The 16,318-nt window shown below is 43.5% G+C and overlaps 1 protein-coding gene across 1 annotated transcript in view; it reads left to right on the top strand.

The window, feature by feature from the left end:
* Positions 1-16,318, top strand: part of kcnk2b (potassium channel, subfamily K, member 2b) — a 155,542-nt gene that overhangs the window by 124,309 nt on the left and 14,915 nt on the right. Inside the window, exon 5 of the mRNA XM_052098626.1 lies at positions 4,929-5,151. Within this exon, the coding sequence (XP_051954586.1) occupies positions 4,929-5,151 (223 nt within the window). The remainder of the gene's footprint in view (positions 1-4,928; positions 5,152-16,318) is intronic.

Here is a 16,318-nt window from a genome sequence, read left to right as displayed (position 1 = left end):
TGAGCAATGTTTTTGTTGTCTTGCTTTATCTGGAGACTCCTGAGCTTTCAGACATTTATCAAAGGTTTTATGCTTACCATGTACTGTATATTAAAAATAGTACTGTCCTACAAGGCAGTTTTTAAGCAATTTTTACATGTGAGTAATATGTAATGAAAGTAGCACTTCTAGGTTGAAATATACAGTTTAACAGTCATTATTTCAGCGCTCAATGCCTCAACTGACCAATCACAATCAAATAATGCAGAGAGTTGTGCAATAAAATTAAGTATTTCCTCATGAAAGTGAGAGAAACATGCGAAACACATCACTTTAACCTGTGAATTAATTTAATAGTTTTCCTCCATTCCTCAAATCTCTTACTTTCTCTCATCCATTCCAGTAGTATGAGCTTCATGAAGTGCATGGGCAGCTTTATGTCACTGTCACATCACATCCACTGCCAAACATCCCAATCTGTCACCCACCCTTTATCCTCACCTAACAAAGCTCTACATCACAGCTACAAAGGCACAATGGGTTGGTATGGAATGGATCCATTAGCTAACACTAACTTAATCTGCAGTGTATTATTATTAATAATAATAATAATAATAATAATAATAATAATAATAGTTTTTGACACACTGAGAAAGGCTGTGAGGCCATGTGTCCCCTGACTTGTAAGAAAAACAAATTAAGTGATAAATAATTGAAACAAAGGAGTGATGGATCTTTGCATGCTATATTGATAGAGCACAGTGATTTTATCTTTTTCATCTAAAACAAGAAAGAAAGTAAAACAGTTGTTATCGTTCCATGGCAAACATTTCAAACAATAGCATGCTTCAGTACATGGATGTCCCATGACCTCATAATTTTGTTTGTAAGTGATGTCAGAGATTAGAGAGAGGAGATGGGCCACTGGTAGAAATATGTATGGGAGAAATCGTAGCACTCAATATGATTGTAGCACTGCACCATTATGGGTTTATAAATGTAAACTCTAATTATTAATGTGGTGCAGGTAGATATGTTTTGCATGGGCACACTGAGGATATCAGTGACGAGAAGCATGCTCATGACCTACCTTCTTGGTACAATGACTTCATGGCAATAGCCATTCGAGTGGACAATCAACTGACACTCCTTTGTCTGAACTGCTCTATACCCCTGCATCTTCATCTCTGTCTGATTTTTCAATTCCTAATCTCCAGTCCGAGCATGAGCTCTAGCAGGTGGGAAGAACCCGCCTTACCGCGGAGGTGTGACAGTGTGCATCATCAAGTGCCTCTGCTTGTACTGCGGGAAGTCAGAAACACTTTTCCAGTGGGTGTCCTTTAAAAGCCTATGCTCCTCAGTACAAAGGGGGTTACTGGTGAGAACAACAATTCTCAGACTCACCCTGCACTTGTATTCTTCTCCCTGCCATTCTGTGATGGGGAACCATATCCCACCAGTGTTCTGTCCTGTTCGAATCTGGAGCTGTGGTTAATTTCTATCTATGCTAATCTGGCAGTTAGATTGGGCATCCCTTTGAAGTTACCAACAACCCAGCTCTATTCCAGGCACTAGTCAATGACATGCTGAGAGATATGCTCAATCAATTTGTTTTTGTGTACCTGGATGACATTCTCATTTTCTCTCATTCTCACCAGGTAAACATCCGTGTGCAATGAGTGTTGCAAAAGCTGTTGGAGAATCAGCTGTTCGTCATAGTAGAGATGTGCACCTTCCACGTCAAGGCACCTCTGTTCCTGGGGTACTTAAAATTTTTCAGAAGATTAATAAAAGAATTATGTTCGGTAGCCGCATCACTGACTGTGCTCACCTAAAAAAAACAAAAACATGCTTTCACTTGTCCTCTATGGCCCAATCTTCATCAAATTCCCTAAGGACTAATTTGACATACCCTCCTCCCATTCTGGTGAGGCTGGATTCTTATTTATTGTGGAGGTGGATGCTTCAGATGTTTGTGTTAGGAGTGTTCCTCTCCCAGTGGTTCCCTGTTGTTGAAAAATTGCATCCTTGTGTTTTCTTTTCTCACTCTCTGTCCCCAGCAGAGGGGAACTATGATATTAGGAACAGCAAGCTGTTGGCAGTTAAGTTGGCCTGGAAGAGCAACACATGCTGGAGGGGGCAGCTGTTCCATTCTTGGTCTGAACCGATCACAGGAACTTCAGACAAGAGGCTCAACTCCCGGCAGGCTCAAAGAACATTAGTTTTATAACAGTTCGACCCTCTCTTATAGTCTGGGCTCTAAAAATCTGTATCTGAACAGCCTTTTCCATTAGTTCGCTGGAGGGGGTTACTGGTCTCCTCATGACACCATTCTGTTTTTAGATTGTGTGGTGAGGCCTGTCATCTGGGATATCTAGTGGTGCATATGGGAGGTTCTTGCCATGGTAGAGGCACCCGGAGGATGCCTGGAGGGTCTATTGTTCGATTCAGAGTCGGTTTGGGCCGCCTTCTTCCAGAAGGGTCACTCATCCAAGTTGATATGCAATCTATTAATCAGGAGGAATATGGCTGCCGTCTGCATGTGTTTTTTGTTGTAGGCTATGGTGGAGGAGGTTTACCAGTTCATGGGGGCTTGATCAGTCTTTTTTCTAAAGCGGTTCAATTCATTCCCCTCTCCAAATTGCTCTCTGCTAAGGAGACGGCCTGGTGGTGATAGACCACGTCTTTTGGCTCCATGGTTTGTAATTTGATGTGGTCTCTGACAGGGCACCCAGTTTGTCTCCAACACTTGAAGGGAGTTCTGTCAGCAGAATGGTGCTTCGGTCAGTCTGTCTTGAGGCTTTTATCCCCAGACCAGTGGGCAGACCAAGCAAGCAAACTAGGACTTGGAGCTAATGTTCTGCTGCCTGGCTTCACACAAGCCCTCCTTCTCATCCCTGCAGTTATGAACTATGTATACTCACAAATCACTGCCTGTGTCATCAATCGGCTTGTCCCCTTTTCAGTGTTGCCCTGGTTATCAACCTCCTCTTTTCTCTTCAGAAGAGCTAGAGGCTGTTGTTTATCCAGTGGTGTCAGTCCACCCTCCACCTGGTTTGAGCAAGGGTGATTAGAATGACTAAGATGGTAAAGCCATCTCAAGCTGATGCCAGTCAGATGTTAATGACCCAGATGTAACCCTTAAACTGAAGTTGCTTTAATAGTCCAGAATAAGGTCTTTGACCTTGCTGGGAACATGATATTGGTGTAAAGTGGATTCAACAAGCTTGTGTGGGAAAGGTCTATAAACATTTCCAGCTACAACACAACCACATCACCTTTCCCTTCATGGGGTACTCTGATGAGTTGTAGAACAAAAACAGTGTGCTCTAGGCAACCAGTGCCATGATCCTGTCCAGTCATCCACACACCTCCTCATATAGTCCTTGTTAGGTTCTCATTGTGTTTATTGGTATCACCTGTTTCTTACAGAATAATCTTGTCCTGTCAACCCTCTCTCTTTTTGGTTTGTGTGTGCTTGTAATTTGTCTGAGCAAATGGTTTGTTGTGTTCACCATGTGCTCTCCAGTCTCCGCCTGCTTGTTTTCCTCAACCACACCTCCTCATATTGTCCTTGTTAGGTTCTCATTGTTTTTTATTGGTTTCACCTGTTCCTCATCCTCTCTTAATATTGTACCTTCTTCCATCATGTCTTTGCCAGATTGTTTTTTTTTATTGTCAGTTCACTCAGTCTTACCTTCTGTCAGCCTTGTGTTTGTTCCTGTTTGTAAATTTGTTTTAAGATTTTGTTCCTGTTTATTTTATTATAATATAAACCCATTTATTCTTTTTCTGAATTTGGGTCCAACTTCCAGTATTGTGACACCCAGGAACTAAAGGGATTCCACCTTTATGCACTTATGTATCTATATAGGAGTTCTTCAGAAGGACTTTCACCTTGGTTAAGTGTGAAGAAAGTGAGTGTTGTTGTTATTATTATTGTTTGTTAATATTATTTATTTATTTGTGAATGGAGATCAATCAATACAATTAATTAATGGTTGCATTAAAATTATAACTCATGAATTTAACATTGGCATAGCATAATTGGAAAATAAATACTAGAATATTGACATTTTTCAATAAATGGAAACCGTTTCTTTACAGTCATTGGTACCACCTTCCCCAAAATTAAAAGACATTTTGAATGACAGTGATAGTGTGGCTCAACTGAAACCCCACTCATGAGATCTATAAAATGCAAATGTATTTTATTTGTAGATATTGTGTTTGACCTATTGTGTGCTCAGTTTTTCATGGTTCAGTCCTTTGTTGAAGTAAAATGTTTTGTAGTCTTCTAACTTCTTTTTTAATACCTTGCTATCTTTATTTTTTTGTGTTTTACTATGTGATGCACAATATATTGTTGCCATATCAGTTAGCAGATGATATTAGTGATTTTATTGTTTGTTTTATTTATTTTTTCTTATTTACAAAATTTTGGACTCTCATTTTAGCCTATTCATGGTGAGTTACAACTAGGGCTGTCATTTTTCGATTAAAATATGTAAACACAATTAACATTTTTATTAGTAGGGTTAAAAATACTACAAAAATATTTCTACTACAGAAATTACACCTGTCTTTATAACAGCACTAGACTGACATCTTTTGAAGGTGGGGTTTTGAAGAGGGAGTCTCATGGTGATTAGTAGAATGAATAAATCAAATGTGTTAAAAATGTGTTATTAATCACTAGTATTAACATGTTTATTTTGACAGCCATAGTTCCAAATGAAAGTAGCTTACACATGAGAAGAATGCAAGCAAAAGCATCTAATGTTGTTTGAATCTAAACAACATTTTTGTATATATTGGTTTTGATATTGTGTTTTAAACCTTTTTATAATCCATTCAAATCCTATGGTCGACTCTTTGATTAATTAACCCTTTATATACTGTAACAATTCATCCCTTTCTCTATTCAGCCATGTGTTCTCTCTCTTTAGAAGTGGAATGTGAGTCAGACAAAGATTCGTGTGATCTCCACCATTATCTTCATTCTGTTTGGTTGCCTGCTGTTCGTCATGCTACCGGCCATCATATTCAAACACATCGAGGGCTGGAGTGCACTTGAGTCCATCTATTTTGTTGTCATTACCTTGACAACAATTGGCTTTGGAGATTTTGTTGCGGGCGAGGGCGAGCGACGGCACCATGAAGAAAGCATGGGTGAGAGTGAACAAAGGACATATCATTGCCACAAAATGTATTTGTACACATTTGGACATTTCAGTCACACTTAAATATCACACTTAATGTCTGAATGTCAAAGGAATATCTACAAAATATCAAAGAATGTGTCATATAAACAGGGGTGGGCAGTATTTCCGATGCATGTATTTGAAATACGTATTTGAAATACATAATTCTATTTTGTACTTTTTTTGGTAAAGTCTTTAATAAAGTAATTTGCATTTCATTAGCAATTTTGATATTTGTGTATTTTCAAAATATATAAAATACTTTGTGCCAGTCAACCTCTTTATTAGGCTGCTGATGTCCTGTATCAACTAGTTCAGGCATGCTCCCAACCCCAACTTTCATGCACGTGAGCTGCAGATGTCAGAGCGAACAGCTCCATCTAGCATTGGGTGAGCACATTTTCTGCATTCCTGGAAGGAAATATGGAGTCATGCTACATCCTGTTCAACTCGGATGTGGGATATTCCTACTGGATATCTCCGATCTCCAAACATAAATGCATTCCATTGCCAGATGCTTAGAAGATGACTTAGGGAAACAAAATTGCAACACTCCCATTAGCTTAGCAGTTGTTAGACTGTCACCAGAGACATTTCCTAGCAACCCAATTGATAAACAATGCTGCAATGCTAGCATTTGTGCTGCAGGTGTACAGTTATAAAAAAAGAATATAATATACCATGTTGTATACACCTGTTTCTGCAGGTGTTCTTAAACAAGATTTAATATAATGTAATGTAGGAACTTTGACTCATATTTAATAAGAGTGAATGTTTATCACGTTTATTGTATATCTCCCCTGGTGCCTTCAAATATTATGTTTTTATTTCTTATAAACTCCACTTTTCAGTGGTCACACTCAGAACTCTGCCCCAGTCTGAGGGGAAGTCCTAGTCCCCACTAGGGGTCTCTCTTAAGAGCCTCGTGCATCTCTGAACTTGAGAAAAGGCCAATGAGAAATTGGCAGACAGAATTTGCATGTCCCGCCCCTGGACATACAAGTATAAAGGGAGGGAATTGCGTCTGTCCATTCGGAATTTGTCTTAATGCCACTCCAGGAGCCCCCTGCATTGCTCCTTCTTCCCACAGGATTGAGGACGACTCAGCTGGCGATGGAGGCAATTTGGGGATGGCAGTGGGCTCTGTTTCACCGGGTACATCCCCACGAACCATCTGCCCACTGACATGTTCATTGATTTCCACCCGGGCTTGGGGTGACAGCGGCTTGCCTCACGGCCAGTCTGCCTATCCCCTTGAGCCCCTCCGTCCTCCACACCACCATCACGGGCCATGCTCCGTCTCCCAGCGTTGAGCACCCCGCAGGAAGAGCAAGCCCACCGTCACACGAACCTCCTCCAGGACCCGGAAGGCTCCCAAGCATTCCTGAGATGGACAACCCAGAGATCGAGACATTTGCTCCGGAGCTGGTAAGCAGACCATTCCTTTCCCCGGTGGAGTTTGTTTTTCAATAAAAGAGCAATTTCCTCTTTCTCTGGGTCACCTGGCCCGCAAATGCCATTCTCACGGCATCTCGGTGCCACACCTCAACAGTCTCAGCACACCGGACGTGGACCCCCTGCCTCCGGACCCACGACTGCTGCCCCCGGCCAGCCGGTTCTGACAAGTCCAGAGGATGCCTTCATAGGACCTCCTCCTCAGTCACTAACCCTCCCCCTGCCGGGTGTGCGGAGCAAGGTAAATGCTTCAAGTCTACCCTCAGCACCAGAGCCTTGGGACACGCTTTTGCCTCCCAGTGCTGTATTGCCTGCTCCGCCCCACTGCTACGCCCCACCAGGTCAAAGATTATCGTCCCTTAGTGCCCCTAGCACGGAGCTTGGAAGCATGGCTTTCACTTCTCAACCCATCTCACTGGCTGGCCAGGACCATCTGACTCGGTTTACGCGAAGACACATCTTAACTTGCGTCCGGCATTAAGATTAGTTCGCAGCTGTAGACCTGAATGACACGTACTTCCACATCTCAATTTTGCCTCGACATCGACCCTTTCTGCGGTTCCCGTTCGACAGCCAGGCGTATCAGTACAAGGTCGTCCCCTTTGTCTTGTCCCTGTCCCCTCACGTCTTTACGAAGGTCGCAGAGGCACCCCTTGGGGGGTGGGCATTCATATACTCAACTACCTCAACAACTGGCTCATCCTGGCCCACTCCCAAGAGTTACTATGCGTCCACAGGGCCCATGTGCTCAGGCACCTCAGCCACCTAGGGCTTCAAGTCAACTGGGAAAAGACCAAGCTCGCCCCGGTTCAGAGAATCTCTTTTCTCGGCATGGAGTTAGACTCAGTCTCAATGGTAACATGCCTCACCAACGAGCATGTGCAGTCAGTGCTGAAATGCCTCAATTTATTCAAGCCAGGCACGGCGGTTCCCCTAAAACATTTCTAGAGGCTCCTGGCATCCTCCGTGGCGGTCACGCAAAATGAGCATGGCGCCGTGTGTTTTTCACCCCCGCCTGCTGCCAAACTTTCAAACCCTGTACAGACCTCTGTTTCCTACAGACAGGAGTACCTTTACAGTAGGTGTCCCGATGTGTTCTGGTCACCACAGACTCCTCCAAACAGGGTTGGGGCACCATGTGCATCGGACATGCAGCCGCTGACCTCTGGAAAGGGCCCCCGCTGCGTTGGCACATCAACAGCCTAGAGTTGCTGGCTTAACTTCTTGCCCTTCGGAGGTTACTCCTGCTAATTCGGGCCAACACGTCTTGATCCATTCAGATAGCACCACGATGGTAGCGTAGATAAATCGCCATGGCGGCGTGCGCTCCCGTCACATGTCACAACTCGCCCACCATCTCAAGCCTCAAGTCAAGTCTCAAGACTCTAGTGGCTGCGTGGCACTCACATCCCGTACAGCTTCAACATGGCAGCAGACGCGCTTATGTGGACCTTGACATCGACCCTTTCTACGGTTCCCGTTTGACAACAGGGTGTATCAGTACAAGGTCCTCCCCTTTGGCATGTCCCTGTCCCCTCACGTCTTTACAAAAGTCGCAGAGGGAGCCTTTGCCCCGCTAAGGTAAGTGGGCATTTACATACTCAACTACCTCGACGACTGGCTCATCCTGGCCCACTCCTGAGAGTTACTATGCGTCCACAGGGACCAGGTGCTCAGGCACCTCAGCCACATAGGGCTTCAGGTGAACTGGAAAAAGAGCAAGCTCGCCCCGTTTCAGAGCATCTCTTTTCTCGGCATGGAGTTAGACTCAGTCTCAATCGCCTCACCAACGAGCATGGATGGGACGCGGAAGATCTAAGTGGCCTACCACCTGCTGTCGTAGACACGATCAACCAAACCTGAGCTCCCTCCACCAGGCAACTTTACACCCAGAAGTGGCGCTTGTTCGCAAATTGGTGTTCTTCCCGGTCTGAAGACCCACATAGGAGCACAGTTGGGTCAGTGCTCTCATTCCTGCAGGAGATGTTGGAGGGGAGGCTGTCCCTCTCCACTTTGAAGCTGTATGTTGCCACTATTGTGGCCCACCACAATGCAGTAGACGGCAAGTCTTTGGGTAAGCATGACTTGATTATCAGGTTCCTTAGAGGCTCCAGGAGATTGAACCCCCCACCCCCCCCCGGCCAAGCCTGTTCCCCTCCTGGGATCTCTCAGTGGTCCTCTCAGGCCTTCAGAGATCCCCCTTCGAGCCACTAGAATAAGTTTAGCTCCAGGCCCTCTCCCTGAAGACGGCCCTCCTGATCACGCTCGCTTCCATCAAGAGGGTCGGGGACCTGCAAGCGTTCTCTGTCAGCGACACTTGCCTGGATTTCAGTCCGGTAGACAGTCACGTCATCCTAAGACCGCGACCGGGCTACGTGCCCAAGGTTCCTACGACTCCATTCAGAGACCAGGTAGTGAACCTGCAAGTGCTGCCCCGGGAGGAGGCAGACCCAGTCCCTTTGTATCTGTGTCCAGTGCGCACCCTGCATACTTATGTGGACCGCACGCAGAGCTTTAGATGTTCTGAGCAGCTCTTTGTCTGATTTGGTGGACAGAGGAACGGGAACGCTGTCTCCAAACAGAGGCTTTCCCACTGGGTGGTTGACACCATAGCATTGGCCTATCAAACCCAGGCCGTGCCGTCCCCTTGGCCAAAGGCACCTCCCTAGCAGACATATGCAGAGAAGCGGGTTGGGCAACACCCAATACCTTTATGAGATTTTACAATCTCAGGGTCGAGTCGGTTTCATCTCATGTTCTCTCAGGTCTGAGCCAGTAGAACTCGGTAACACGGTAACAACTGACCAGGTGTACCGCTTGCATCTAGCACCTTTTCCCTCCACTGAGGCGATCTCGTGCGCTCTTATCCCAGGAGATCACACTAACTTGGCTCACTGGATGACTCCTCCCTAGCCCTCTGGTTCACGAATTCAGCGGAGGAATTCCCTGACCAGACCCACTACGAGTACTCAAACCTCTCTGTACTGGAATAGGTGCTCCACAGGACGGGTCCCCGTGTGTAACGTTCCGGTGTTGTCTGTCCTATGTTCTCTGTTTTCACCCATCACGTTTATGTCATGTTTCCTGGTCTGCTCCGTGTTTTCCGTCTCACCTGTCACCGCTCCCATTCCATGTCACGTTTTCCCTGTTGTCCGCCTGTAGTCTCACTGTCCGAGCGTAAAACTACATTTCCCACAATTCCCGGCCCACGTCACTGCCTGCACTCATCAGTGTTTCCACCTGTGTCTCGTTGAGTCTTGATTGTGTTTGTGTATTTAACCGTGTCTGTTTCTCCTTTCCTTTTTCGGTCTTTGTTGTAAGTTGATGCCTGTTTCCCATGCTTCCATCATTGTTACTTCTCCGTTGTTATACCCGTTTATGCCTCCCGTTAACCCTTTGTTTGCCTTTCGTGTTTTGTTTATCTTTTTCCCATCGTGGATGTTTACTTTTGTTCATGTTTTGTATTACCCCTGTTGTCTAATAAAACCTCCGCTGCGACTAGATCCTCATCCTGTGTCTGCCTCCTCCACCTTCAATCGTGACACCGTGTGAACTTATCCTCCTGTGTGTATTTTCCGCGGTACGGTCACCTTCAAATCAAATCAAATCACTTTATTGTCACACTACCATGTACACAAGTGCAACAGTAGGTGAAATTCTTGTGTGCAGGTCCGAGCAACATAGCAGTCATGACAGTGATGAGACATATACCAATTACAGTAAACAACATATTTACATATCAAATGGACACATACTTACACAACACAATAATTATATACAATGTACAGTAAACAATACACACAATATATAATACACAATATACAATACAATAAAGTAAAGAGTATATGAAATATATATATATATATATAAGTAGTTGTATTGAGGAGAATATGTTGACAGTCCAGTGTGAGATTATAGATTATAAAGTGCTGTGCTAATTATTGATCCTGATAGATCAAGTGTTCAACAGTCTGACTGCTTGGGGGAAGAAGCTGTCATGTAGTTGGCTGGTGTGGGTCCTGATGCTGCGATACCACCTGCCTGATGGTAGCAGTGAGAACAGCTTTTTTCACACACCGCCTGTTATATATGTCCTGGAGGGAGGGAAGCTCAGCTCCGATGATGTATCTTGTAGTTCGCACCACACTTTGCAGGGCTTTGCTGTTGTGGGCAGTGCTATTGCCGTACCAGTCAGGATGCTCTCTACAGTACTAGTGTAGAACCGTGTGAGGATGTGGTGGTTCATTCCAAACTTCCTCAGCCGTCTCAGGAAAAAGAGGCGCTGGTGAGCCTTCTTCACAACGGCCTCAGTGTGGACGGACCATGTGAGTTCCTCAGTAATGTGGACACCGAGAAACTTGAAACTGCTGACTCTCTCCACCAGTGCTCCATTGATGGTGATGGGGCTGTGTTCTCCGTCTTTCTTCCTGAAGTCCACTACAAGCTCCTTGGTTTTACTGACGTTGAGGGAGAGGTTGTGCTCCTGACACCAGCATGTCAGAGTGGCACCAGCCTTGCCAGTGGACCCACATCTTCCTTGGGCAGTCCCTCTTAAGTCACTCTTAAACCCTTTGTCCACTCTCACTGCAATGACAAACAGCTGTTAGAGACAATCATTTACATGTAAATGATAAAGAAATTACAAGATAACATTACATTTAAAACCAATTAAAATAAGAAATTAGAATAAAAAGTAATACATTTAATTTAAAAGTAAAAATTATAAAAAAAATGTATACAGAAATATAATGAAGCAGTGAGTGCAGCACAGTGCTCAGTGAGTAAATGCACAGTAAAACAGATGTGCTTTCAGTCTGGATTTGAATGCGGCTACTGTTGGAGCACATCTGACCTCTTCTGGAAGCTGGTTCCAACTGTGGGTGGCATTATAGCTAAACGCTGTCTCACCTTGTTTCGCGTGAACCCTTTGTATGTCATACTGACATGATCATAATTATCTAATAGGTCTATTAGGTTTATATTCAACAAGCTGAAATGTATTTAGATCCTAGGCTATTGAGTGATTTATAAATGAGTAATAGTACTTTAAAATAAATTCTAAATGTAACTGGAAGTCAGTGTAAAGACCTGATGACTGGAGTAATATGCTCTGATTATTTGGTTCGGGTGAGAATCCTGGCAGTCGCATTCTCAATGAGCTTCAGGTGTCTAATGGTCAATGTAGTTGTCCACCCTACTGGTGATAAATGCATGAACAAGTTTTGACTGGATACAAAACATCAAATTCTGGCTAAATGTTTTAGATGATAGTAGACTGATTTAGTTATTGCTTTGATGTGACTACTGAAACTAATGTCTGACTCCAAAATGACACCAAGATTCCTTACTTGATTTTTGTCTTTAGACCCTTGGAGTCAAGGTATGTATTCACCTTGGGAATTTCACCTTTGTTGCCAAATGCAATGACCTCTGTCTTGTCGTTGTTTAACTGAAGGAAGTTTTGGCACATCCAATTGTTAATTTCATCAACACACATGCACAGGGAGTCTATGGGGCTGTATTCACTCGGCGATAGGGCTAGGTATATCTGGTTATCATCTGCATAGCTATGGTACACAATTTGGTTCTTTTTCATTTTTTGGCCTAGTGGGAGCATATACAAGTTAAACAGAAGTGGTGCAACAATTGAGCATTTTGAGACTCCACATGTCATGGATGTCCACTAATAGAAACCCCTCCCTTCTAGATAAGACCTGAACCAGCTGAGGACCATCCTAGAGAGCCCTACCCAGTTTTCAATCTGTCCATGAGAATGTTGTGGTCGGTGTCAAAAGCAGCACTGAGATATAATAATACCAGCACTAATATTTTGCCTGAATCAGTATTTAGCCGAATATCATTAAGGATCTTTATGAGTGCCGTCTGTGCTATGATGCGGTCAGAAACCACACTGTATATTGTCATTAGAAGTAGCCATTCAAGATTAAGAATTTGTTCAGCTGATTGAAAACAATGATTTTGTCAATGAAAGGAAGATTTAAAATTGGTTTGTAGTGGTTCAATGTTGAATTAGATTGCCCTTTTTAAGAAGGGCAATCTAAGAAAACTGCCGTTTTCAGATACTTTCGAAATGTGCCTGAAATGAGTGATGCATTTACTATTTCTAACATTGTTTTCCAGACAATTAAACACACTGCTGATACTTCTTTTTTCATTTTGTTATCTAATACAGTAACATTCAGTCATTAAGTGTGAATTAACACAGTGTCTTAACTATGCACAATGCAACGTTTCCAGTGACAAGTACCCATGATTGCACACTTACATCTCTGAGATGTCAGTTGAACTGTGTTTCATCTGAAAAACATTGCATTCAAATTAATATCTGCTAATCATGTTGAAGATCAGATCTACAAATATTCTAAATCATAAACATCTCAAAGACATCTGCTGAGTGACTTATTGAGTTCCAAGGAAAACATCTTAAAGACGTATTGTAGATGAACAAACAACCTTAAAAAATAGGTCTTCCAGATGTAAACACACATATCATATAGATATCTGAGTTATATAAATGTGCAATCAGGGGTAATTTGTTCACACTGAATGCAAATGCAGTGTGAACAAATCTACATAAAATCTAAGCCAATTAGAGCATAAATGTTATTTAATGTACAGTACTGTACAGAATAGCCACTGTATTCAGATCATCATAAGAAACAGGGCTGTTTCTAAAGCAGATGTTTGATACTTTTTCATGTTTTCTGGACAAATTTTTTTTTTTATACCACAGCGAACCTTTGGTCATGGCAGTCATAACCCAACACTTAAATTCTTTCACCATCATTAATTTTTAATATATATAATTTCAATATACTGTGGCATCGTGAAGGGTGTGTCATAGAAGTGCCATCTGGGTGGCTGCAGCGCTTTAATACATATGCTTCGCAAACATGTACTCAAACATATGCTTCGCAAATTCATCGATAAAGATGGACGAAACTGGGACTAGCTTCTACTATACCTTCTGTTTTCAATTAGAGAGGTATCCCAGGCTTCTACAGGATTTTCTCCTTTTTAATTGCTCTACCCACACAAGCCAAGAGGGCTCTTAGACATTGAAAAAGAGTCCTGGGAAGAACGGCCCTGTCCACATAGGAACCTAATTGAACATGTGGAAATTATGAGAGATAGGATGGCAGCAGTGTTCCCCATTGTCAGAGAGCATATGGAAAAGGCCCAAAGGGAACAACAAGCCACATACAACTGGCCCGCACAGCCCATGGAGTTTAAGGTTACAGATAAAATGCTAGTCCTCATACCCACAGTGGAAAGCAAGCTTCTCGCTACCTAGCAAGGGCCATTTGAATTAGCAGAGAGAATTGGAGAAATTAACTATAGAGTGAATCAGCCATGTAAAAGGAACCCAAGTGATCCAACATGAAATTCACACCTTACCTGGCAAAGTCATAAACCAGCGCCCATACAGAGTCCCTGAATCCCAGCGAGAAGCTATTAGAGAGGAGGTAAGATGTTTTTTGAAACTAGGGGTCATTGAGGAGACTCAGAGTGCCTGGTCAAGCCCTATTGTGTTGGTCCCCAAGCCAAATGGAACAGTGAAGTTCTGTAGTGATTTCAGGAAACTGAATGAAGTGTCACAGTTTGATTCTTATCCAATGCCACATGTAGATGAATTGATTGATCGGTTGGGCACTAGATTTATTACCACCCTTGATTTAAACAAAGGGTATTGGCAAGTTCCTCTTTCTCCAGCATCCAAGGAAAAGACAGCATTTGCTACCCCAGATGAGCTATACCATTATGTTATACCCTTCGGCCTGCATGGGACACAAGCAACTTGTCAGAGGCTGATGGACCGCATCCTCCAACCTCACCAAAGTTATGCTGCAGCTTATTTAGATAATGTAGTGGTGTATAGTCAGGATTGGGAAACCCACTTAATGCAATTTCAGAAAGTGTTTTGGTTGCACTAAGAGAAGCATGCCTCACTGCTAATTCTAAAAAATGCAAAGTAGCCTACAGAGAAACTACCTGGGATACACAATAGGACGAGGCCTAGTTAAACCACAGGAGGCCAAAATCCATGCCATACAAGACTGGCCTAGGCCAGCCACGAAGACCCAAGTTAAGTCTTTCCTGGGCCTAGCCAATTACTACAGAATGTTTGTCCCTAACTTTGCAAGTCTGGTTGCTCCTCTTACATAGATGACCAAGAAACAACACTCTAGGATGGTGAAGTGGCGTAGTGGCTAAAGCACAGGGCTGTAAATCAGAAGGTCGTTGGTTCGAACCCCATGGCCATCACTATTGTGCCCTTGAGCAAGGCACTTAACTCCAGGTTGCTCCGGGGGGATTGTCCCTGTAATAATTGCACTGTAAGTCGCTTTGGATAAAAGCGTCTGCCAAATGCATACATGTAAATGTAAATGAAGTGGACAGAAAAGGCAGAGGATGCAAACCTGAAGAGGGCCCTGACGTCTCATCCTGTCTGGAGGAACCAGATTTTAAGAAGACTTTTGGAGTATACACGGACGCAAGAGGGCGAGGAACATCCAGTTCTATACATAAGCAGTAAGATATCAAAGCATGAGCAAAAACTACTCCACATTAGAAAAAGAATGTCTGGGGTCAAATGGGCATTGGAGACCCTTTGTTACTACCTCTTAGGGTGAATGTTTGACCTAGTAATGGACCATGCCCCGTTACAGTGGATGGCAAGAAATAAAGAGACCAATGGTAGGGTAACTCGATGGTTCTGAGCCTCCAAGCATTTAACTTCTCTGTCGTTCACAGACCCAGACCTTGCCATGGCAATGCCGATGCCCTCTCACAAAGAGATGCCCTCTGCACATTCTCCGTGCAACCACGAGTCACAGAGCAGAGAAGGGCAGTGTGTGGCATCATGAGAGGGTGCATCACAGAAGGGAGGTATATGCCGTCTGGGTGGCTGCAGCATGGAGACAACAAACCAAGATGGCTGCCCAGACCCGGACTACAGTTCCCATGTTACTCAGCAGAAGTGGAAGCACAGCTGTATTGAATGAAGAAGAACTGTTGATGAGCTAGGACACAGATAAGTGTCGGTTCTGTAGAAAGACTAGAGAGAAGCTGAACGTGTGTTCTTTCTGTTGGAAGTTTGAGTTTTAAGGATCCTTAAAGAAACCAGTTGTTTGAGCTCTGCCTGGACTCCATTTGTGAAGCAACCCACACTTTTGGTGATACCCTACCTCTCACGATGCCACAATACAGTAAATATTTGTCTGAGCACTGTCTTTCTGATAATATTTAAAAAAATTCCATCTTTCTTTCATACAGATTTTCAGCATTGTACTTAACACGTGGTGAATTCTTGCTAAAATGCGGTGTCATTATATTAACGTATTGTGTTGATGATGGAGCTCTATTAGCTCTTTCCCCGCCAAACACGGAATTTTCCGGGTTTTATGAAAAAACGCTTCCCCGCCAAACACGGAATTTTCCGTGTATCCGTGGTAAGGAAGACCCGCACGCATGTTTTGAAAGAGTACGCAACTCTTTGATCAAAGAAACAGACTGCGATCGTATCAAACGTGAAGTGGAACACCATACTAATACTAAAGCACTTGTTTGATAAAAATGCCTTTTTCTCAGCTTTTTGTCCGAAATGTTGTTTTTGACAAAACCTACCTCTGTTCAAGTGGCAATAAAAAAAGAACAAA

This window comes from Xyrauchen texanus, chromosome 30 (genome assembly GCF_025860055.1).
Source record: "Xyrauchen texanus isolate HMW12.3.18 chromosome 30, RBS_HiC_50CHRs, whole genome shotgun sequence".
Classification (NCBI taxonomy): Eukaryota; Metazoa; Chordata; class Actinopteri; order Cypriniformes; family Catostomidae; genus Xyrauchen; species Xyrauchen texanus.
The sequence above is the reverse complement of the archived record's forward strand: the minus strand, read 5'-3'. Positions and strand labels throughout refer to the sequence as shown.